Here is a 24,397-nt window from a genome sequence, read left to right on the forward strand (position 1 = left end):
TACCCATAAATTGGAATGTGTTCTGTTTGGTTGTATACCGTCAGATAGCAGTTTATAATTCTTTCTATACCTGACTCTGTTCTTGTTTTTAGGTTTGCTTAATACAATCTGATCTTGGGAGAACCTTGGCGCTGTGTATTTTTTGTAAAGTAATTTTAACTGTCTATTATAATAATCGACCCGGTAATACAGTTCTTTTATCTATATTTGTTGCTTCCGTGACAGATCTATACCCTTTTGTTTTATCAATGACAAGTGCTGGGTAGTGTCTCTTGTTTCCTTGTAAGTTGTATGTTTTAGATACTTTTCTTGTGCCACTGTATTTGTTTATTACTAGAGAGTATTTGCCTGTTTTTGTCTAATTGTTGTTTTGATCTGTTTTGTAGTTGCTTGTGTCCTTCCCTTTTCTAAGCACCTTATTAAATGTAGAGATAAAGTAATACGGGCACTCTAGGAAAATTATAGTGACGTATTTAAAACTTGTTAGTATTCTGTCTTTTAGATCTCTATAACCTGTTAAAATGTACTCTATGTTTTGATAGGGGTAGTCTCTTAAATAGGTATACTTCCCTTTACTTGTAATTTCGCAGGTGCCAAACCAGACTAATATTATAGGGTCTTTTTCTTTTAATTCTTCTATTTTCTTTAGGAGGTTCTCTATATGCTCTTCTGTAGAGGCAGTACTTCCGCTCCTGGCTATAACGTGAAACTTTTCCCGGACACTATCCGGAACCACTTTATTTAGGCTGAAACCCTTGCTATCCTTGAAAAGAACGGTTTCCCTCTTGCCTTTTGAAGAGGTTATAAACCCTTTTATACTCTTTAATGATTTTGTTCACGGACATGAAGTTCAAATAATTACACAATTTCGTGAATTCAAAAATTCAAAATTCCAATATGTCGGCAAAATGCCTAGTGTCAATGAATGCATAGTTCAAAAAGGTGTCACGCTACTCAGACATATAATTAATCCATATTTACAGTTATGTATGACTTATAATATGAAAGCATTTTTATATTTCACAGATTTGACCAATTTATCCCAGAATATCACACTGAAAACTTATCTTTTGATGATTTAACACTATCAAAAGATTTGTGACAATTGTATGCATTTGCACTTTAACAGATTGTAATCTTAACCAAAAATGATAAAAAAAAATTAAAAAAACAGTTATTATAAAAAAAACAGTAATTATAAAAAAAACACCAAATGGAAAGATTATAGTGGTATATATTATGTAATGATGTTTTAATCTATTTGAATAAGGATTAAGATATTCACCATCTTTATCTATGTCCACCTCAGAGAACCCCCCACTCCAATTTGAAATGGATAAGTAACACTAATGTAATGTTATTTGCTCCAGGTAAACTAAATATTACGTCGGAAGGATAAGGTATATTTACAATTTTATGTCGGAAGGTAGGTGTTCTATAATCTAATTTATATTTGTTGTCCTGTTAGACATGCCTTTATAGTTGTATTTTTTTATATTTATGCATATAAATATTAATTCAGTTATTGGGACGAGAAAAATACAGTGAATTAAAATTAGCTTCGATAGTTTTCCTACCAGGGAGATCATTCACAAAGCATCCGTTAGCTAACGGACCCGTTAATATCTCCGTTAAGTTTCCGCTAATTTTAATTCATATTCACAAAGCCTCCGTTAATTAACGCACCCGTTAACGTCTCCGTTAAATGTTCCGTTAAGCCCGATAATTAACGGGTACGTTAACGTATCCGTTAAACGGGCACTTTTAAAGAATGCATTATATATGGATTCGAATTTTATAATATTTCTTATATGCAATACGAAAACGAATACGAAATTTGTTTAATGATTTTTAGTTTAGCAACTATATGCACAGGATATTTTTGTTTATACACAGTTTTGATTTATAAGAAAAACCGACATGGTTAGAAAATACAAATAATAACCCCATTGCAAACACAATTCCATTTTAATATTCTTGTTATGGTAAGAAAATACATAAAATTCCACCATTACAAACTCAATCTTATATTCTTGTACGTGTCTACAATAAAACAAATCTATTCTACTTTTAGAAATTTACCTGTGATAACATAAACGTCACAAAAATACGCCACTTTTTGTGGCGTTGATACATTCGTGTGTCTTACAGTTTATAGTTCGTGGGTGGTGTCCTGGTGTGCTGTCGTGGATTCATGGGAGGTGTCCGTTGTTATTCTGTGGTTTACATGTTGTAATGTACTAACACTATATTATTTATTTATGTACTTCTCTGTCCTGAGTGTTCTTGTGTTTATTAGTACTGTATTCCTGTCACGTAATGTTGTCACTTTAGCGGTGTATTTAACATTGCCATATGAGCGGGAAGTTTGGCTAGCCATAATACCAGGTTCAACCCACCATTTTTTCTTAAAATGTCCTGTACCAAGTCAGTAATATGGCAGTTGTTATCAAATAGTCTGTTTCTATGTATGTTGGCGTTTGTTTTTTGTTACAGTTTAGTGTTTCTGCTGTTCCTCGGTTTTGGTTTGTGACCCGGATTTGTTTTCGCTTCATCGATTTATGACTATTGAACAGCTGTATACTATTTTCGCCTTTATTTCTAGCTTGTATTTATCCAATTTTAACCATATTTACGAGGAGGAGCATTCAATAGCGTGTTCTTGATAAAATATTAGTATCTCCAGTATAGAAAACATTTTCTACTGTTCTGTGTGGTATGTAGATTCCATATATTTTTTGGAAAACGATACAAAACACAGTCTCAAATAAAACAATACTTGATATTATTGATATGAAATTCCTGAAGTTTTTGTAAACTAGCAGAAAGTACTTCATCTACATATATGCCTCTTTGTATTTGTTTACTTTATGCTTATTTTATAACTAGTCAGTACGTCACCTATTATTATAACATTGAGATTATTTGAAAGAATAATCGGATAAAATGTAGAAAACGTTCCTCAGGCTTTGGAATGTGATAAAATAGTTCCCGTTCTATGCTGAGCAGTTCTATTTCAACCTTAGTTCAATTGTTTTTCTTTTTCAGCAAACGCTAATAAATCTATGACCTGTGGAATATGTCAATTTGTGTTAGCCAACCGATTCAAAGAAACTTTTCTTTACTTTCTAGTTCATATTCCAAAGCACTTCAATCGATCAGCGGTAGAGATTTTAATTATTATTTCTACAGATGAGCTCCCGTTTTTGCGCATCTTTTATTATAATAATGAAATCTGTATTAAACGAACATGTTTGTGAGATTAAGCAAAAACATTCAATAAGCACACCCGAAATATATATGAGAATTAATTCTAAATAAATTTCCGCTCGTATACATTTTGTAATATTTTGTTTTGCGCAATAGGTTTTCAGTAGTTCATGTACAATAAATTCAATAGATTATGATTTTATGATCAGTTATTCAAACAGGATGTATAAATTTACAGTCAATATTTCATTTGTATATTTGTTTATGACTTTCCTTGCACTTACGAACCCTGTTTGAAAATCAAGATTACTTGTCAATAAAATTTTAATACAATGTTTTCAGATGGCTGTTGAGCTGAAGTCGGTGAAAGCAAGCCATGTTTACTCTAATGGATCAGATTTCGACCAGATTCCAGTCAATCAACTATCATACCAAAATGAAGCATTTCAGACTGACAGGGTAACTTATTATTATTACATAAACCGTTAATAGCAATAAAAATAATTATAATGAGATATTGGTAAATAGTATTATGAAATGAAAACAAATAACAACAGAGCAAAGTTGTTTTTACACAATTTACAAATCATCATTTTCTTGTAAACATTACAAACGATGACAGTAGCAGGTTATATGAGTTTTGTGTAAAACGTGTATTAAATGTTGCTATATGTTCAATTTCCTAACTTACCAACCATAATCTTTTTCACTCGCTGAATTTGTATTTATAAATAAACTGTTTACAAAGTTTGATTTGTTCGAAATACTAAGAGTTTTCTACTTTAGGAATACATTACCTTAGCTGTATTTGGCAAAGCCGTTTGGAATTATTGGCCATTAATACTTTCCAACTTCGTACTTTATTTGGCTTTTAACTTCTTCTATTCGAGCGTCACTAATGGGTCTTTTGTAGACGAAACGCGCGTCTGATGTACAAAATTAAAAGCCTGATATCTTTGATGAGTTTTATGTTAATGCGCTAAGATAGATTGTTGTTTGCTTTACGTCCAGTGGCAAGTATTTCATGCATGTTTAGGATCAAAATAGACATGAGCTGTTCATGAAAAAAATATCCAAAAAATGAATGATATACAGAAAAGATTAACACAATGAACTGCAGTCAATGTGGCAAATTCAAATCAATTGTTATAAGACTCTATACATTTCATGCGAATTCGAAAAGACCGCATATATATATCCTGAAAAGTATTTTTTATTAAAAGTACTCATGACACTTTTTTTATGTTTTCCAGAATGATGATGATACTTCTGTTACAAATGAAAAAGTTCATATGCAGATCGAAATGTCCCATGAGAGTTATTCCGATTGTTGTTCCAAACCTACTTTACAGATACAGTCGGTGGTTTACGCTTGTCTGAGAAAGAACAAAACAATTATAAAATTTGTCTTTAAATTAGTATTACTTCTGGCATATTTATCTTATGTAGCGTATGCCATGTACTACAAATTTGGTGGAGAACCGGAGTGGAGGCTACTGATTTGTTCTGTTTTTGGTCTGATGATGATAACTGGATTCTGGTTTTCAAATCAATTTAAAAACAATATAAAAAATTGGAGACGTGATAGACTTGTACCTTTCTGTACCAGCTCTAGTACAGAAAGAGCTATGTTCCATCTCAAGTGGTATGTGAAGTAGAAGTGTCAATATTTATTTTACAGAAGTCCTTAATGCTTTACACGTATATATGTATATCCTACCGACTGTAGGTTTCAGATAATTGAATTGATCGTGAGACGTCACGTGCTGACTATATTTATTTTAAAATACACGGTGTGTACAAGAGTTATGTTCGTTCTTGACATTGGTCCATGTAAGACGAAATCTGCTTATTATACAAAGTATTAAAAGAAACTCATGTTTGTTTTTTTCAGGTATCAGATAGTTGGTAGGATATAAATATTATACAGTCCATGCATAAGTGAAATTATACGCTCTCGCCACATATAAATTTACTGACTGTGTATATACCATATTAAGTTACTAACGGCCTGTGTAATATCTAATACTATGTAATAATTTGCCTATACGGTACAAAATTTACAAGATATTGGTATTGTCAATAAAAACGTAACTGTTTTATAAACCATAAACATTATCAATTCGTGTTTAATAGACGTGTTACGAAATGGTATATACTCGACGCTGAGGTTGACAAATTAGACTTTAAATGCGGGTATCGTATCAAAACACAAAAGTGATTTAAAGATTTAAATTACCTGTGTATCAATTATATCTTGTGTTTAAACTGCATAGTAATCAGTGTATGTAATGTGCGAATCCTAAAATGTCATTTTTACTGTATCCGTCATGAATTTCTGATGTAGAATGATAAATAAACAGACGACAAATTCAAGATTTTTGAATAAAATAAGAAATAATATATAATGTGTACTGTTTTTATAAATTCATGATATAGGTATGAGATGCGGACGGGTTCTCATCGCGCCTACAGCCATCCAGGTGCAAAATTGATACACAAATAGATAAATATTAAGAATAGTTCACGAACAGAGCGTGCAAGAGATTTTAAAGTAGCAGTTAAGTTTCATTTGCAGAAAAATGTACCTTTTAACATAATTATTAATGTTGTTTAACTTAAAACAGGTTTTGTTATTCAGCTTGTTGATATTGAATCAAATTCCACTATGCTGTTTTCGTTATGCGATTCATGTTTACTGTCGAATAATGATACTAGACTTTCATTTTCACTGTAGGGCGATTCATTTCTATTGTATATGCGATGCATTTTCACAGAAGGAAATTAATTAATTTTCATTTTATAAAGTCTTAATTCAGCCGACTCTCTTACAAAATTTATGAAGTCAGAAGGATTGATTATATATACATACTTAGTGAGTGAAAGTCTGAGGTAATATATCAATAAATTCCTTAAACATGGTATTTATTGCTAATATATTCAATTCTATTTTCTCAAATAATTTGTCCTGATCTATATGTAGGATAAAATTTATTCTTTCCTATGACACCTCATCATTAAATACATATATCTTGGACAGTTAAGCCAATCCACGTCACCGGAAAAGCAAAGTTTCTGTTTCGGTCTAAATCTACATCGCATACTAATAAATTAAACGTCATTAGAGCTAATTTCCTAATGCTTGTAATTAAAAGATGTGGTTGGCCTTGATTGTGTAAATGTTGCCTAAGCATTGTTATTAAGACTGAGCAAATGTTAATACAAACAAGGCAAGCAAGCCAACCAAACCTTTAAACTACAAGCGCTAGGAAAATAGCTCTAATGGATGCATTTGAGATAACAAAGAGCATTCACAAAACGATCTTCATTTCACGATTGAATGAGTGGAAACGTTTTCATCTTGCACAAACAACTGACGCTTGGATGACTGGATAATTGATATTTATCATGCCATTGCGTATAAATTTTATACAGTAAAGAAAGTTCGAGCAACAGTCGAGTCACCTTAAATTTGCTTGAATTTCTTATAAGTCGGTGTTACAAATAAACCAATACGCAATTGTAAGTATACAAAGAAATATTAAAAACAGTTTATTGTTACATGTTTAAACGGTTTTATACCACGGGGTATGACCGCCGTACAGTTGATTTCGGACGTTAATCGCTACATCGCAAAGCAATGTTGGTAGATATACCGTTCTTATATTTTCACCAAAGACTAATTGACTAACTGTTCAGTTAAGAATTCAATGTTTATGAAAAAAAAGTTTACTGCTCCTGGCAGCATTGCATATCATTTATATTACATGAACACCATGTGACTATTTCAAATAGACAGGTCTGTGAATTACTTGTAAACATCGCGAAACAAACACTATGTGTAACTCAAACTTGATTAAACTACAAATAGAGCATAGTTGGTTGGCTCTTTCACTAAATGCGACCGTGTATTTTGTGCTTTGTTGTTGTTAAAATACATAATACGAATGAGAAACCCGTTGTTTTAATTCGATTTGAAGACATTTACTTGAGAAACTGACCTCAGAATTTTGACACTGTACGATTCATTCTCTTTGTAGTTTGTTTTCTTTCTTTAGTACCGTTCGTTGTACATTCTTGTACTGTTCGTTGTGCAAAAGCCTATCAATACGGTAGACATATGTATGACACGGCGTGACAAATGTTCAAAGCTTTTTTAAGCGAGTTATAAAACTTTTTCGAAGAAAATTCATCGTAGAAAAACGTTTTATTCATGGATGTTCTGCTCCAGTAAATTTTCGGATCCTTGACAAGCTAATAGCAAACCCACCAACAATATTTGAATATTCTTGATATGAACGTGGTTATACCCGTGTATATTCAAGTAAGCATCTACGACTAGCTTGCATTTCAAATTGTAAATATCATCAATATTAAAGTCATTTAAAAACTATTTTCAGTTGTTGTATGTCGAATAATCATATAAAACGACAATGAAAATTCATCGCACTTCCAAAAATTCCACATCAGAAATGATTGCACTTACAGTGATAATTCATCGCATCTATAGTTAAAATGAATCGCATTCAGTAATCAATATTATGGATTCTGCTGCTTAAATAACACTTTTTTGGACTTTAATCATGTTATTATACATTAAAAAGTTATATTCTAATGAAATTCTGTTAAAACATACATTCAAATTTATTATTTTGTATTTTCAAAAAGTAAACAAACGTAGTTTTTCCCATCATCCTTTATTCTACAATAGACATACTCGCATACAACAGTGAAAATGAACTAACTGGATTCGCACTTTATATACACTGGTAATGATGTCCGCGTATATTTATTTCTTTTAACAAACGTCCTTTTGAAAACTTTATCATAGATAATTTCATTATAAATATTCCTTATTGAATAAATATTCAATAATAAATATTCCTTGAAGAATAAAAATAATATACCCCATAATATTTCTTCCTTTTCATATTTTGGAACACTGACAGGAGGCGAGGTTATAGCAGAAAGGATATAAAATCCAGAAGGAAAGCCGACAAAAAAAGGAGTAATGAGAGAAAAAAATACCTCGCCAACCCTTAGAAATTAAAGCAACTTGCTATTTTTAATTTGTTTGAACTCAATAGTGACGGACATTTAATTAAAGGTGTGTTTACCCGTTGTCAGAACTTTTGGACGGGTTCTACAGACTTATCATACAATATTATGAAATTCAGCTTGCGGTCGGGTGACGTCCAGGCGAGCAGGATAAGAGGGTACCCGTTTTGAGTGATAAAGTCCTAACATCTAGGGCCTCACTAGTCCTTATTAGACGTTGAAAATGATTTTATATATAATAATCTGTTAATACCTACTCAGGAAAAGATTAATTTCGCTTATATTATATTATTTTCATGTAAAATGTGACTGGTTCGACCCAACGAAAAAGACATCTTAAACATATTCCTTCAAAGTTTTAAAACATTCCGCATTGTAATTTCTGAGGTCTGAAATTGTCTTACCCATTTGACCTGCCTTTCAAACAGTCCGAAAAGTACTCGCTGTCATATACACTCTAATGCATGTATTTTATTTGTCTATTTCTGTAACTCCAAGTCTTTACAAAAACAAAAAACAAAAAACAAAAAAGTTTAAACTTAAATTGTAAATTCCCTTGTAAGGGTGCTATGTAAAATGTGAGTCGCTTTTCGCCGGTTGCACATCCTCGACAACTACTTGGAAGGGTAGCATAAAATGCCCGAAGCGTTAGCGGTAATTGTCAGCAATTTTCGTGCCATTTTCGGACCAGACACGGAGCCTTGGGTGCAATTTTACTCAAGATACCGGCATTGCATACCTACACAGGTTTATGAGGACAATAGGAATCATATCTGGTTCACACGCAGTAGTTTCCTAGGTTAACAGGATGATGCTCAACAGTTTAATTTACTGCCAGGTATGACATTAGATTTCCACGGGATTTTGTCATTTTAGGTAAAATAAAAATACCGCATGTCGTTCTCCGTTCGTTATCCTCTATTGGCGCCATAAACTTAAAGCTACGTGTTGAACAAGAGCAGAAAGAATATAATGTAAAAAATAAACTTGCAATTGTCGTTTGGGTTTCAGGTATATGTGGAACACGCTATTAGGCGCTTAAAAACTTTCAAAGACAGTGGAAGCCTATGAAGACATCCGAAAAAAAATCAACCAGACTGTAGAGCTTTGTGCGGGTTTTGCAGAGATTGATTGAATGTTGTTTGTTTTTCGTCCAGTGACAAATATTTCATGCAGGACAAGGTTCTGTAGTGGAGTGACAGATTGATATCGTAATTAACAAAGTAAAACATCAAACTGGCTTATTATTTGATTTTGTTCAAATATAATTGCATACTAGAAAAAACCATTGTCCCCCTCCCCCGCAAACACGTACACCTTTCCCATCCTATGATCATAAGCAATGATATCAGAAAATGATTATTCTAAATTTTTGATGAAACAAGAAGTGTGTAGGATAACTGGTTAACATCACTCAAATTGAATTTTACCTGTTTTAATCGATAATCAATGTTTTGACAGAGTCCCCACATTTAAAATCTAATTTGTCAACCTCAGCGTCGAGTATATACCTTTTCGTAACACGTCTGATGAAAAGTTGTATGCATGATCATAGCCAATATTTAAAGACTCCAAGCTGGCTTTTTAAGTCAAGTGACTTAAAAAGGGTGATTTACACCCACCTCCCTTTTGAAATGACGCTAACAAAATTATTTGGGTTACTTCAAGTCTGAGTATTTTGTAATGCTTTGGAAAATGTTATTTACTAATTCACTATTTATTCTTTGAAATGTTCATACATTAATTCCACTTGTGATTAGTACGATTTGGATAGTCTGTGATCGGCAAACGTTACTCATGTTGGTGCCGTAGTTAATATAATCAAAGTACTGAAGTACTGAACATCGGATGACCACAAGTTCTTGAGGATGGTCAAAAGCACTTGTCTCAGAAAAAAACAACATATCTCTTTACCTGAAACTGAGGTTAATGTACAGAGATATATTTTTTTCTGAGACAAGTTCGTGCGTGGATAATGAATAAATGACAGGAAATTCAACTTCACCGTAATAACTATTATATTGTAGTGAGACAAATCAGTATACACTGATTTGTTGTTATATATTATATTAAAATAACAGTTACATATATATATGATTTGCATCCATTTGTATATCATTCTATTCTACTATTCTAATAATAGTGCAATGCAAGTGCATGGTGGACACTTTTCTGTAAAAATTCGATTTTTCTAAGATTGGATACGAGTAGGCATTCATATTTTCCCGCAAAAACAATTACAGAGTTACCGGTCCTTGCCGGTATTGTCGCAAAACGTTCTTTGAGATATTCTTCCGCATGCTTTAACACAATTTTTCGGTAAGTGTGCATTGATATTATCAATGGTTTTTTACTTATTTATATATATATCTAACTACAAAACATTTTCATATTACTAATTTATGTTGTAAACAAAAATATTTTTATCAGTATTCATTGAAGAGATGTATTTATATCAAACGATAAGGAATGTTATTTTGCACTCGTTTATGTGCGCATATTTATCATGTTTATAGATCGGTTACAAACCCAAAACTAATTTACATAATGGAAATCTAGGCGATAGCAATACATCGGAATGACCTCAAGGTCATCGCGATGTAAAAAAGGAGATGTGGTATGATTGCGAATGAGACAACTATCCACTAGAGTTCAAATTAAGTGGATTCAAGCAATTTTAGGCAACCGTGGCCTTCAACAATGAGAGAAACCAATACTAAGTATGCGGTTTTTAAAGGCCTTTGACATGCAAAATGTGAAACATTTCAAACGATAAAACTAACGACCTAATTTATAAAAAAAAACTTACAAAAACAAATATGACAGACATGAACCAACGACAACCACTGAACAACTTAATCCGTCATGTTAGTCCATATTTACCTACCAGTAAATGTCTCCCCATAGTTTCACTATAAATAAACGAAATAAGAGAGCTAGCGAAAAACAGATTTCCAAAAATTAAGTCATTTAAGGGTCTTCAAGATGGGAAAATCATGTACGACAATCTTTAAGCTCTGCGTTAAGACAAGTAAGCATATTAAGTTAAGTCCTAAATTTCTAAGTGTAAGAAAAATTAAAACTATACATCAACAACCACTGACGAGATTCCTGACTTTTGACCTCTCGTATGTGGCAATGTAAAAACAAATTTTGTGTTATGTATTATTCATAATCTACACCGTTCTTCTATTTTTCAGGATATTGAAAGTAGCTGTGTTTATTTTTATTGTGGTATATGTTATCATTAACGTTGCAATTGATCATCCTGATAACCTGATTGCAGCTGCTGGGATAGCTCTTTATATAATGGTCTTCTATGTCACATCAGTAAACCCTGCACAGGTCAGTGGGAAATCAAGTGACAAAATATTACCTCCCCTGTAAACACTGAAAACTAATAGCAGCTGCTGGAATAACTTTTTATATAATGGTCTTCTATGTCACATCAGTAAACCCTGCACAGGTCAGTGGGAAATCTAGTGACAAAATATCACCTCCCCTGTAAACACTGAAAACTGATAGCAGCTGCTGGAATAGCTCTTTATATAATGGTCTTCTTTGTCACATCAATAAACCTTGCACAACCTTGCACAGGTCAGTGGGATATCTAGTGACAAAATATTACCTCCCCTGTAAACACTGAAAACTGATAGCAGCTGCTGGGATAGCTATTTATATAATGGTCTTCTATGTCCCATCAGTATACCCTGCACAGGTCAGTGGGAAATCTAGTGACAAAATATTACCTCCCCTGTAAACACTGAAAACTGATAGCAGCTGCTGGGATAGCTATTTATATAATGGTCTTCTATGTCCCATCAGTATACCCTGCACAGGTCAGTGGGAAATCTAGTGACAAAATATTACCTCCCCTGTAAACACTGAAAACTAATAGCAGCTGATGGAATAGATCTTTATATAATAGTCTACTATGTCACATCAGTAAACCATGCACAGGTCAGTGGGAAATCTAGTGACAAAATATCACCTCCCCTGTAAACACTGAAAACCTGATTGCAGCTGCTGGAATAGCTCTTTATATAATAGTCTTCTATGTCCCATCAGTAAATCTTGCAGAGGTTTGTGCTATGATTAGCTATCAGTTTACAAATACATTTAAATTTGTTCAACTTCATTTATAAAATGAAAGAGAAAAAAAATAAACATACGAGACATTTTTTTTTAGGTGTAGAAATACTACTGAACCTAAACTCCATGTTTAATTTATTTACCGTTGTACATTTTAAAAGCAATATTTATAACACCATACTGCAAGCAGTAGTTTATTTAATTGCGTATTTTATACTACCGGTTTACATTCCAGACAGATCTCCATATACAGAAGATGTATTAGCTGTATCCTCTATACAAAGACTTATTTATGATGAGGAAGCTATTAACGTATAAGTTGAAGTATAAAAATATTTACTTTCGACCATGGTCTTGTCTTCGTCTTTTTGACTGAAGAATTTCAATTGGTCCGTGGTGGCTTATTTCCCTACATATACTTACATTGCAATTGCTTTTTTCACGTCTTTTTAATTGCTATCATTTCTGAAGCAAAGATAATTGAAACTCTTTCGATTGGGATAAAAATGTAATATCAAAGAAGAAGAATGCAAGTCAGTTAGTCTGGATTCAAATTAAGTAAAGAAATGTGCAACAATCAGGAAGAGAGAATATTTGTATAACAATCATATAGGATTTTGTTGCAAGTATCCTTTTCGAAGTAAATGTTTCCAGATCATATTTTATTATAGGTAGACTGGCATCCAGTATTCTGGGGACTTGCATTACAGTTTATTTTTGCACTGATTACATTAGAAACTCAATGGGGATACGATGCTTTCAAGTGGGTTGGTGATAGAGTAACTGAGTTCCTGGTGTACAGTGATGTAGGTGCTGAGTTTGTCTTTGGTAGTGTGTTCGCTGAACATTTGTTTGCTTTTAAGGTATGTGTGCATAATGAAGTAATGGAATAACTTCAATCTTCATATTTTAGTCTTTTTTGGGGGGTCCCAAGTTTAGTGCAGTGTTTTGTTTACTTCGCCCTTTTTATTTTTGTCATAATGTTATATGTCTTTCTTTGACTTATGGTATTTAATTGTTCCCTTGGTATTTACTTAACTCTTTTTCTTATATTGTGTATAATGAAGCCCGACTGTGTGTTTTTGTTTTTGTTAATGGGAAAAATAACATATTTTAAATTCGTAGGATATCGCTTAATTCCGGTTGAAACCATATTTTTCATGAAAATTTACTTTTTATAGTCTTTCAACTGTTTACTTCACCACAACGGGTAAAGATAATCCATCCTTTAAACGAATTCTATAGTTACAAATACATTAGGAATTCCAATGAATTTATTACAGAAGTCTTTTATTTTATTTCCCTGCCTTTATTTCAAAAAATGGTTTATTTTAGGTCATGCCAGTAGTAGTTTTCATGGCAACAATTATATCGATTCTCTACTATCTTGGTGTTATACCATTCCTGATTAAACATGCGGGAAGATTCCTTGGATTTTGTATGGGAACAAGACCGGCAGAGTCACTTAGTGCTGCAGGAAATATTTTCCTTGGAATGGTATGTTGGTTGAGAATATTTATATTTATATCGGGTCTATTGATACTTGTTCTAGGATAGGAGCATGTGTGTGTATGGCTACAGATATCTCTGATTGATAAACACTGTCCGAAGTAAACATTTATTTGTATGGTTTCTGAAAATACCATATGCCAAACATTTTCGATGAACTCAATACGATATACAGACGGTTCTATCAAGTCGTTTCGGGCTCTTGAAGAATATTAATAATTGAAAATACTATCAAGATTGCCCCAAACTTTAAAGTATTTGGTTATTAAATTTCTGCGGCCTGACATTGTAGTTTATTTAATCTTTCAACTGGAGCAGCTACCTAAGTTCCTCGGTCATCCGAGGAAAATATAATCCATAAATCATAGAAATTTCATCGAGTTCTTCAAAGTTAAAAGTATAAGAGGAACGATTTTTTCATTGTAAAAGGTAGGGGGGAGTCACTGACTTGTTAAACATACACATCATTTTTTAAATACCGGGTATAAGTGTAGAATTTCTAAGGGCAAATACATGCTCTGAAATAAAAACGGGAGACTTTCAAGTCCGTTACCAACAGGCGAAACTGAAGATTATAGCTAGATCAATACTTCCATAACATCATCTTTTGTATTGCATTGTAGGCAAATCAAGTCATTTATACACTGATAAGTTGATGAAATTCGGATATCTGAAGTCACTATTTCTTTTATAAATGTTTGAAACAACAACAAAAATATTTCTATCTTTTGTCTAAATCGTAGCTAATGCCCCTTTACCACTGTAATTAGATCTTTGAATATTGTTTTTATCAGTATAAAAATTGATTTTGCTATCAATAAATTAAAACTCATTTAAGCAACTAAATATTATTGCTGTACACCTATGAACATTCACGGTCCTTCTTTATGTCGATACCTATATTTTTGCATTGCAGAAGATCATGTTTTTCTCTGACTGTTAATGACATTAAATTTAATCTATTGGATGATGGATTTGTACTGATTAGTATTTTAGTCTTAGATACATGATTTTTTTATTAGTTGTTTTAAATGACTTTGGTTTTGGTAGCAGATACATGTGGTTGTAGTTATTGATAATTTTGTAACATGTTATATGCTCAGAACGATTTTAGCTTGACACTTACCAATTGTTTAGATCTTATGTTGACCTCAAATGTCTATTATTCCGGTTAGTGTGTAGGGTATTGAAGAAAGTCATGCATTCCCTGAATGGTGATCCTGTCGCCTTAGTCAAGATGATACGTCATAGGGTCTTAGGCCTTATCAGACTATATTTGTAGTGTATATAGCGCTATAAACTGTCATAATATTATATTTTTGTTCATTTTGTAGACAGATTTACCACTAATGTTACGACCATTCCTCAAGGATCTAACGAACTCTGAACTGCATGCTATATTGACTGGAGGGTTTGCAACTATAGCAGGGAGTGTACTTGGAGCTTACATTAGCTTTGGTGTAAGTTCATATGGGTGATTACTGAGATATATTTCACTAACTGAAACCAATTAGTTACTTTAACAATTTACGATTGGTTTCTTTGTATTCCCCATTATGTATTAGCGCATAAGTAATTCATATGAATTGGAAATAACCAGCATCAAGTACATTGCACTATTATCAAAAAGGGAACAAATTAATAAACGAAATATCGAATACAATTAAATGAATACACGACACGGACTTGAAGTGCATTGATATTTTTGCACCTGTGACTATTCCCTTTCGGAATCATGTATCAATACACTCGTCATAGATACCAGAATTAAATTGTTGTACGCCAGACGCGCGTTTTGTCTACAAAAGACTCACCAGTGACGCTCGAATCAAAAACTTTAAAAAGGCCAAATAAAGTACGAGATTGAAGTCAAATGTTCAGCTATAACGTAAATAATATACACACTTTCAAATTGATCATTAATGAAGTATACAAATTACCGATCACAGTTAAAAGTTTTTGTTCTTAGGTACCTGCTAATCACCTTCTAACAGCATCCGTGATGTCAGCGCCTGCAGCATTGGCATTGTCTAAATTGTCATACCCGGAACTCGACAGGTCCCATACATCTACAACTGATTACTCTAAAATAGCCAAATCGTAAGTCAATACCCATGTTTCATCAGTCATTATGAGAATGATATTGCGCCAATCAAAAGAGAAAAATGTAAATAACGATAGCTCTGAGGCTTAGCAACGAAATTTATAAAGACAAAAGTTGTTTAAGCTGATACAATATTTTTCTATGTCTCACTGTATAACTCATGCTTTGGGTTTTTTTTTCTGACGGTTTCTAAAGTATTCTATGATGATATAAGAATATATTGCAATGATATTATAATCAAGTGTTTGAAGTGGAAAAAAATATCTGAACTGAAAACAATTCGAAAATGAACAAAAGGAGATGTGGAGTATGACAATGATACAGCAACCTAGCTGGGGGGAAAACACACACACACAAAGGATAAAACTAATTTGGAATTCAAGCATGTCTTTTTTTCTAGTTTACAATATTGTTTACATAGGGAATTTATTTTTCTTTATTTTGAACATTTCTTATAGTGCGGATAGGAATATTTTTGATGCAGCTACTCATGGAGCCACAGTCTCAGCAAAACTTGTCGCTGCAATTGTTGTCAATGTTATTGCATTTTTGAGTTTACTAGAATTTGTCAACGTTACCTTGATTTGGTTCGGAGAAAGAGTTGGAGTAGACGATTTCACTTTAGAGGTAAATAATCGTTTAAAATCTGCTCTATCATTACACTGTTATGCTAAAGAGAGGCGAAAGATACCAAAGGCATATTCAAACCCACAAGACGAAAACCAACTGACAATGACATTGCATAATACGAAAAACGAAGAAAAAAAAAACAGTACACAAAACACAACATAGAACACTAAAGACCAAGCAACATGAATCCCACCAAAAACCGGGGGTGATCTCAGATGCTCTGGAAGAGTAAGCAAATCCTGTTCCACATGTGACACCCGTCGTGTTGCTCGTGTAAGTACAAACCCGGTGATAAGTCTAATATGGTAGGAATCATTCGAGGATAAGAAGACGGGATTGTGGTAACGACAATTGGAACATATCCCACGTCATATGTAAAACATATATGTCATAACGGTCAACCAACTCGTGATGGCGTCCTTAAAATTTTCAGTGAGATGATTTCAATAGCTTCCTTGTAAGCAGCAACCCTCTATTCTTAATTATAAAATGAGCTAACCCGAAATAATTAACTGTTGCAATCATCTTGTGTGATATTGAGGTGGTCGACCTTCACACTTATACACAATATTTTTAAGAACAGCACACAACTTCGAATAAAAAAAGCAGTTAGAACGTTTTACAATTTGATTCTAAACATCTTTCGAATAACACCTCACGCAAAAATCTTCAGTTTGGAAGTGGGACGGTAGAAGTTTTTAAGAAGGGGACGACCAAAAAAATGTAACGGAAACAAAACTTATCAACAGGCAATTAATTGGATAATTTTGTTTTACTTCAATTTACTAAATATATTTTGATTTTTCAATGGTTTTATACTTTTACGTTAAAGCTATGTTGATACATTGCATATATATATATATATATATAATAGTATTATCTTTTTTAGTTCATGTGTTCCTACCTTTTTTATCCTATTGCATACTTCATGGGAGCAGATGTTCCAGATTGTCGCCAAGTAGCAACACTTGTGGCTAAGAAGACATTCACAAATGAATATATAGCTTATTTTGACTTGGCAAAGATTATAAGCAATAGAAAAGAATTAACAAAATTCATCGCATTTGACAACAGCAGCAGTTTAAATTGGTGGTGGAATAATAATGATGTCATATATAACAATGGGACACAAAACATTACACTGGAACTAGGAATAATGTCGGTAAACACATTTGTTATTATTATCATAATTAAACATCATGTTTTTAAAAATGCCTGTTCAGTAATACGAGGTTAAGATTCTATTCTAACACTGCGGTAGGAACCTACGACTACCAGATATGAATAAAAGGAGACGTTGGGTATGCATAAATGAGACAGCAACACAACAACGAAAAAATATTAAAAAAAACATCTTAAGGACTCTAACACATGGTCCAGCGGGTAACAAATGTTTTCATTTTGCCTGCTCGAATTAACTTATAAAAAACTGACAATACAAAAATCAATAACTAAAAAGACAATAATAAAAGGGTATTCAGTATAATAAATTAACACAAAGCTACGCGGGTGACAGATATGATTATTACCCCTAGAACAAATGTTTTCAACCTACTTTTCTCGGGGCTATGATCTAGTCAATCACCCTTTCAGCTGTGTTTTATTTGCTTAAGAATCTTGACATGATCTCAGATACCACTGCGATAGGAACCTACGACTACCTTATATAAATAACAGGAGACCTGGGTTATACATAAAAAATACAGGAACACAAAAAACAAGGACTACGTACAGCCTTCAACAATAGACAGGTGTCTGTTTACAATATCAAGTTATAAATAATCTAAAAGAAAAAAAAATACTGAAATAAACTACCAACTTAAAAAACAACATTAAGTTAAGACAGAAAATATGCTAGTTCTAAACATAACCTATTTGTTGCTGTAGTTTTTATGTATTCTAATTTACACAAGGACAAATCTGAAGTCGTTGCGACTTACGCCTTATGTGGATTTGCTAATTTTGGATCAATGGGAATTCTACTTGGAGCATTGAGTGCCTTGGTGCCATCAAGAGAAGCTGATATCACTGGTATGATACTGAGAGCTATGATAACGGGGAATGCAGCTTGTTTCCTGACAGGAAGTATTGCAGGTACGACTGATGATGACTTCTCAAATGCCTTTGCAACACAATTGTATATGATTAACCGTTGGGTGAAACGCTTATTGGATAGATTTTAAACTGTAAATAGAGATTTCCAATAAAATGACATACTTACGTAACTCGACGTACGGACCTAATGGGACTGGTTATTGTCAACCATTGAATTTGATTAAAAACGTCGCTCAAGTTTAAACAAAAAATTCCAAGACTTTTAAAATCACAAACTGGAATTTTCTTCCATATAAAACAATTTCATCAAGACGAAAAATGATAGAAATCTTGCAATTTTATTTATCACGTGGTTTTCCAGATTCCCGCCTTTATTTTCACTGACATAAGATCACGTATAAACACACGTATCTCATACCTATCATACGTACGATTAGAGTTATCTTTCATGGTTTTGATTATGACAATTATTTTTCAATATATTTTGCAGATGAACGTTACATTATACTTTTTTCTGTCTTTCTTTATCTATCTTTTTATTAATTTTGTTGCGGGGGAAACATTTAGAAGGATATTTTTCTGTCAATTTCAGAAATATCGAAACCAGAGTTTGTCAGAATCTGTCTCTTTATAAAAGTTGAAAATTGAGATAAAACTATCACTTCCATTTAATTTCTAAACAAAAGTATTTTTCTTTTTTTCCTTTATTATAAAATGTATAGATTAAAAAAATCCCTATATAGGTTGTTTTTTAGAAAGTGTGTTCGATTAGGGATTGTTCTGTATTGTTTTGTTTAACTGGAATGCTGTCAGAGTCCAAATACAAAAGACATTTCAAGGCAATTTTTATTATATCTCTTGAAGTAAATTTACTTATATTTTATCCATTTTATTGATAAACAATTAAAAGGGGGTCACCGAATTCATTTTACTGAATAAATCATTAACGGAAATTTGTATGGTACGTAACATTGAACATCATAATATAATAAGATTTCGTTGCCAGATGCGGGCCCAGGATTTTGAAATGGGGATATAGGCAACATTAGAAGTGGAACATTAAATATAAGTATTAATACATTTGAAGGATGTAGGGCCATATATATAAGTGTTCATTGCATATGTATTTTACATATGCATATTTAGGACGAGAAGATGAAGATGAACCAGACTTTGTATTATACCGCAGGAAGACATGTCATCCTACCCAGACACATGATTTTGACTCCGGACCGATCAATCAATGCTCTAACTCCTAAATATTGCGTGCTTGGTAGAGAGGCAGCTAATCTTTGATTTGAAACGGGCTAGGATCGAGCCCAAGACTTCACGCACCCGAGCAGTGGTGAAGCTTTCATTGACGCAATGAGGCAAGCGCCTCATCAATTTTTTGACCATTAAAAAAGACAGACAAAGCGAACTATATACCGTGTACTTCATAGTATAAAGTATACTACTGAGTGACGACGGTTCTAAACGTTGACTGTTTTACTCTTTACTCAATCTTTCCTCATATTTACGTCTTGAAAACTTTCTTTCATGTAAGGTAGATGCAAATATCTTTTTTAAGTAAAGAACAAAGTATACCTCGCAAAAAAACTGATTCAAACAAGAGGTCATAACTGTGAAACTGATATGAATAGATGCTTGATTTTTTTTTACAACGAACTTGTTACTTTTGGTAAACATAGTTTTCAACAGACACTTGGCATTCCTACATTTTATGTAGTACTTCTTCTAACTTGGTTAATATAAGCAAGACTTTATGGTTCACCCAATTTATTATCATCCATTTTTTGACAAAAACTAAACGTATAAAGTTAAAAGACATAGTGGATCTTAAACTTAATATTGCCCAATCTGTACAAATGCATTTTAGAGGAGGTCATACATATAATTCTGTCAATTATTTTTGTTTTGATCAGGACCTGTCGGTAACTGAATACTGAGAATTAAATCTTCAACCAGCAGTTTCATTGAAATATATTGATTTAATGCGCACTAGAAATATTATTAAATTATTAATAAACTCCACAAATCTGGATTTTTCAATGACAGGTTCTTTTTGCCAGTGTGTGACCTATCAAGAGTATGATCACCTACACATATTTTGCGATTCATATTTTCAATTAACCGTCCACTCCCTATTGACATTGACGTTTTTTTACCAGGGTGAGGCTTTGACTGCCAAAATTCAAATCATTTGCCTCACCAGAAATAAAATTCAAGTTACGCTAATGACGATTGATTGATAGTTGGTTGCTTAACGTCCATTGCCAAAATTTCAAGCATAACTAACGTGCAGAGAGCTTGGCATTCTCTCTACAAGAGGCATCGGATTTAAAGTCCCCACTCTGACCGGACGGAACTGCGTACATTGTACATCCCGCACAACCAAACGGACTCCCCACTTTGGCAATGGTTTAACTGCCGATCGGAACAAGACCAATAGTGACCATATTCCTATTCCCCGATCACCCTTGATGGGTTGCTGTCGAGGCGAGCGCGCTACCACAAGACCAAAGAGACAGTTATGAATATGGAAGATACATATACATGTACATGTATTAATCAAAACATTTGCAACAAGAATGTGTGGCCTTAAGACACCGTGCCCCTTCACATGATCATATTTCCATGTTCAGTGCACCACTTAATCCGGGTCAAACTCTAATTTGGTATATGACTTCAAACGTTTGATATTTTGAACAGAACGGAAGAACGGACGGCTGCGCAGACCAGTAAATATAATATCTCCTTGCTATCATAAGTTGGTCATAAAACTAAAATTATCATCCTACTTAACTAAACTTTAATCAAATATTCCGTACATGTTCGTTTTTATACGTATTTGTACAAGTTAAACGCCAAACATTTTAGAAAAACAATTTAAGAGCAGTGACGGTAAAAAATTACGCATACGTTTGTACGGGCTTTTCCGAGATTCCATGCATCATTATAAACACAAGATATAAAAACATTAACTGATTCAGTAAAGTGTAGTCATATATTTTCTTGAAGATGTCTCCTCATAAATTCCATTTGATAAAATTCTACTGATCAAAGTACTACCAGAAAGATGCAACAGTGGTCTTAATTTCTACCTCTGACAAAAGTATTTAGAAAAAAAATATAGAAGTATGCTAAAAAAAAAAAAAAGAAGCAAGTCGTGTACACCTTTTACATTCCGGCGTGTTAGAAACTCCTGTTTTAATCTTATAACTTTTAAATCAAAAATGAGAATATGATCTCGCTTCAGATTCCATTATTTCTATTTTTTCAACTTAACTTTGATTTAGTAGCTTTAAAAATTCATCGTTTGAGAGATAAATATATGGGTCAAGTGAAATGACGAAGTAATGATCGGTGCATTTGATTACCGGTAACTGAATTATTCCCTTAAAAGGTTGTTGTCAATGAAATCATCCCAAATTTAATAACAAAATATGTAAAGAATTAAAGTAGCAGTTTGTTATAATTTTTAAATAGCATCTATTCCAACAAAGTATGTGTATTCAACGAGCCAAAAATTAATGCAGTCTATGCTCTCCTCCGTCATCCTTCAATGCAATAGCAGAGATACGATCAGATAGGTTGGTTATGTCGAGTAATGTCATTTTATTTGAAATCTCTATTGAGACATTTCTTTCATTTACATACAGAGAGAAACACTTTATTTTTAACTTAAGCAGGAGAAGTCAATTCATTACACAATACATACATATTCAGGACGTCAAGTTCACAAATCTGACCGGTGATTTTCTACTTTAACAATGTTTCTAAAAGGATTACCCAATTGGAATTTAGTTTTTGTGTTGTGTTAGTATACTTCCTATAAATCATTTTCTGTATTTGAAAGTAATCTGTTTCAAATAAATTGTATCAATTCTAGATTTAAAAAAAAACAGGGTGTTATTGGTCAAAAGAGAACTGTTTTTACATTCCAAGATTACAAGAAAACAAAAAGGACGACTCTTGGGCAGATGAATATCTAAATGAATAAATTTACAGATTGGTATAGGATAACCAATTTTACATTAAGTTTCCAAGCACTGTATGACTGGTTTTAAGTTGAAAATCCCCATCGACCCTGTTACCGTACCTGTGTTTCAGTATGGACATGTCTCCATCATCGCTAGTAATCATATACGTGTAGTGTAGTAAAGCTTTGGTTGTTACTCCGCAGGCAAAGTTGACTTAGGGTGGTTATTGTTCTTTTCCTTAAGTTATGTTTTAGGCTTTTTAAAGATTTAGTTAATCTGGCCGAGCAAACTATTTTCTAGAGCATATAATATATCAGTCGGGTGCACTGAAATCGATATCACAATTCTAAGTTTATGTAAAAGAGGGACGAAACATACCAAGGGATATTCAAAATCATAAGTCGAAAATAAACTGACAACGCCATGGCAAAATAAAGAAAAAGACAAAATGACAAACAACAGTATACCCAAAACAACATAGAAAACTGAAGACTGAAAATGTAAATAATGTCATAATTATTGCTTGAACAATCAAAGTACAATGTACGTGTTACTGTTGAAATAACAATTGTACACTAAATTTGTTCCATTTGGTTACCAATAAATGATTTAAGAAAATAGAAAAATGCAGAAATATCTCACTTCATATGCGACACACACCGCATTGACCAGTGGTCAAAAATAGGTTAGCCTTAAAAGGAGATGTAGGGTATAAGATGAGACAGCAACCAAACGACAAAAATATCCAAAAGACATCTAAAGGGAAACATGCAGTCTTTAGCAATAGACACGTGTATTTATAAACAAGTTCTTAATCATCCCGACTGTATAAAAGTTGTGAATACATTTAACAGAAACAATTAAAGATCAGCTGTTGACGCCGAACTTGTGTTCTTTTTTTTATATACGACCAATAGTGAAAGCTACAATTGCGCATCAAAAAAGCATATTAAATGAACAGAAGAAAAAGGAATTTGAACACATTTCGATTCACTAATAATGTTCTCTGAGATATATGCAAAATTTTATTTCTTTTTCATGTTTTCTTTTGATAGGCCTTCTTTATAAAGGATGACTCCTTTTAAGTTACAGCCTCCGCTACGAGTTCACTAATCAAACAGACTGGAAATAATTTTAAAATCGATCTATTGAGGTAGAAGCAGTGGTAAAAACTATCTTTTCCGTTTTATGTTAGTTTGTTATTTACAATGTATATAAACATTAGTAATAAAAGTCTTTAAATATTCATTTTATAGGAAGTTTCAAGTATAAAATTCTTGTATTGTGAAAATATTAAAACATTAACGAACCAAAAATACAATTTAAACATCTTTTGGACAGTTTAACACAGAAGATGATCATTTGGAAATACAATGTAATTATGGTCACAATAGGTATGGTAACATTCAGTATAAATATGAATCTATCTATTCTAAGGAAAATTGGAATCGGATTTTGATTGTATAACTTTAGAAGATATGTTAGAGCATATACAATCAAAGTCCATCTATTCACACAGTACATTAAAACAATTGTTTACTCTATCCTTTACACAACTACTCTTCAATTTTAAGATAAGAAATAGGCAAGTAAAAATGTAATGAAAATCATAGAAAAGAATGCATAACTTAGATACAAATATTTTACCACAATATAAAAAACAGTTATATCGCAAAAGTTCTGTAAAATATACAACCGCAAAAAATGCAAAATTTTCTGGTCGATAACATTTTTTTAAATCTGTGTTTTAAAAAAA

General features: G+C 32.7%; 1 protein-coding gene across 1 annotated transcript; it reads left to right on the forward strand.

The window, feature by feature from the left end:
• Positions 1-3,552: 3,552 nt before the first annotated feature.
• Positions 3,553-23,935, forward strand: LOC127727718 (solute carrier family 28 member 3-like). Its single transcript, XM_052234832.1, has 11 exons — positions 3,553-3,669; positions 4,464-4,855; positions 11,469-11,613; positions 13,032-13,223; positions 13,696-13,857; positions 15,204-15,329; positions 15,839-15,969; positions 16,432-16,600; positions 17,493-17,765; positions 18,517-18,697; positions 23,697-23,935. Exons 1-11 carry the CDS (start codon positions 3,553-3,555, stop codon positions 23,714-23,716), a joined length of 1,908 nt encoding a protein of 635 aa, XP_052090792.1. The 3' UTR covers positions 23,717-23,935.
• Positions 23,936-24,397: the final 462 nt, after the last annotated feature.

This window comes from Mytilus californianus, unplaced genomic scaffold (assembly GCF_021869535.1).
Source record: "Mytilus californianus isolate M0D057914Y unplaced genomic scaffold, xbMytCali1.0.p SCAF_2, whole genome shotgun sequence".
Lineage (NCBI taxonomy): Eukaryota > Metazoa > Mollusca > Bivalvia > Mytilida > Mytilidae > Mytilus > Mytilus californianus.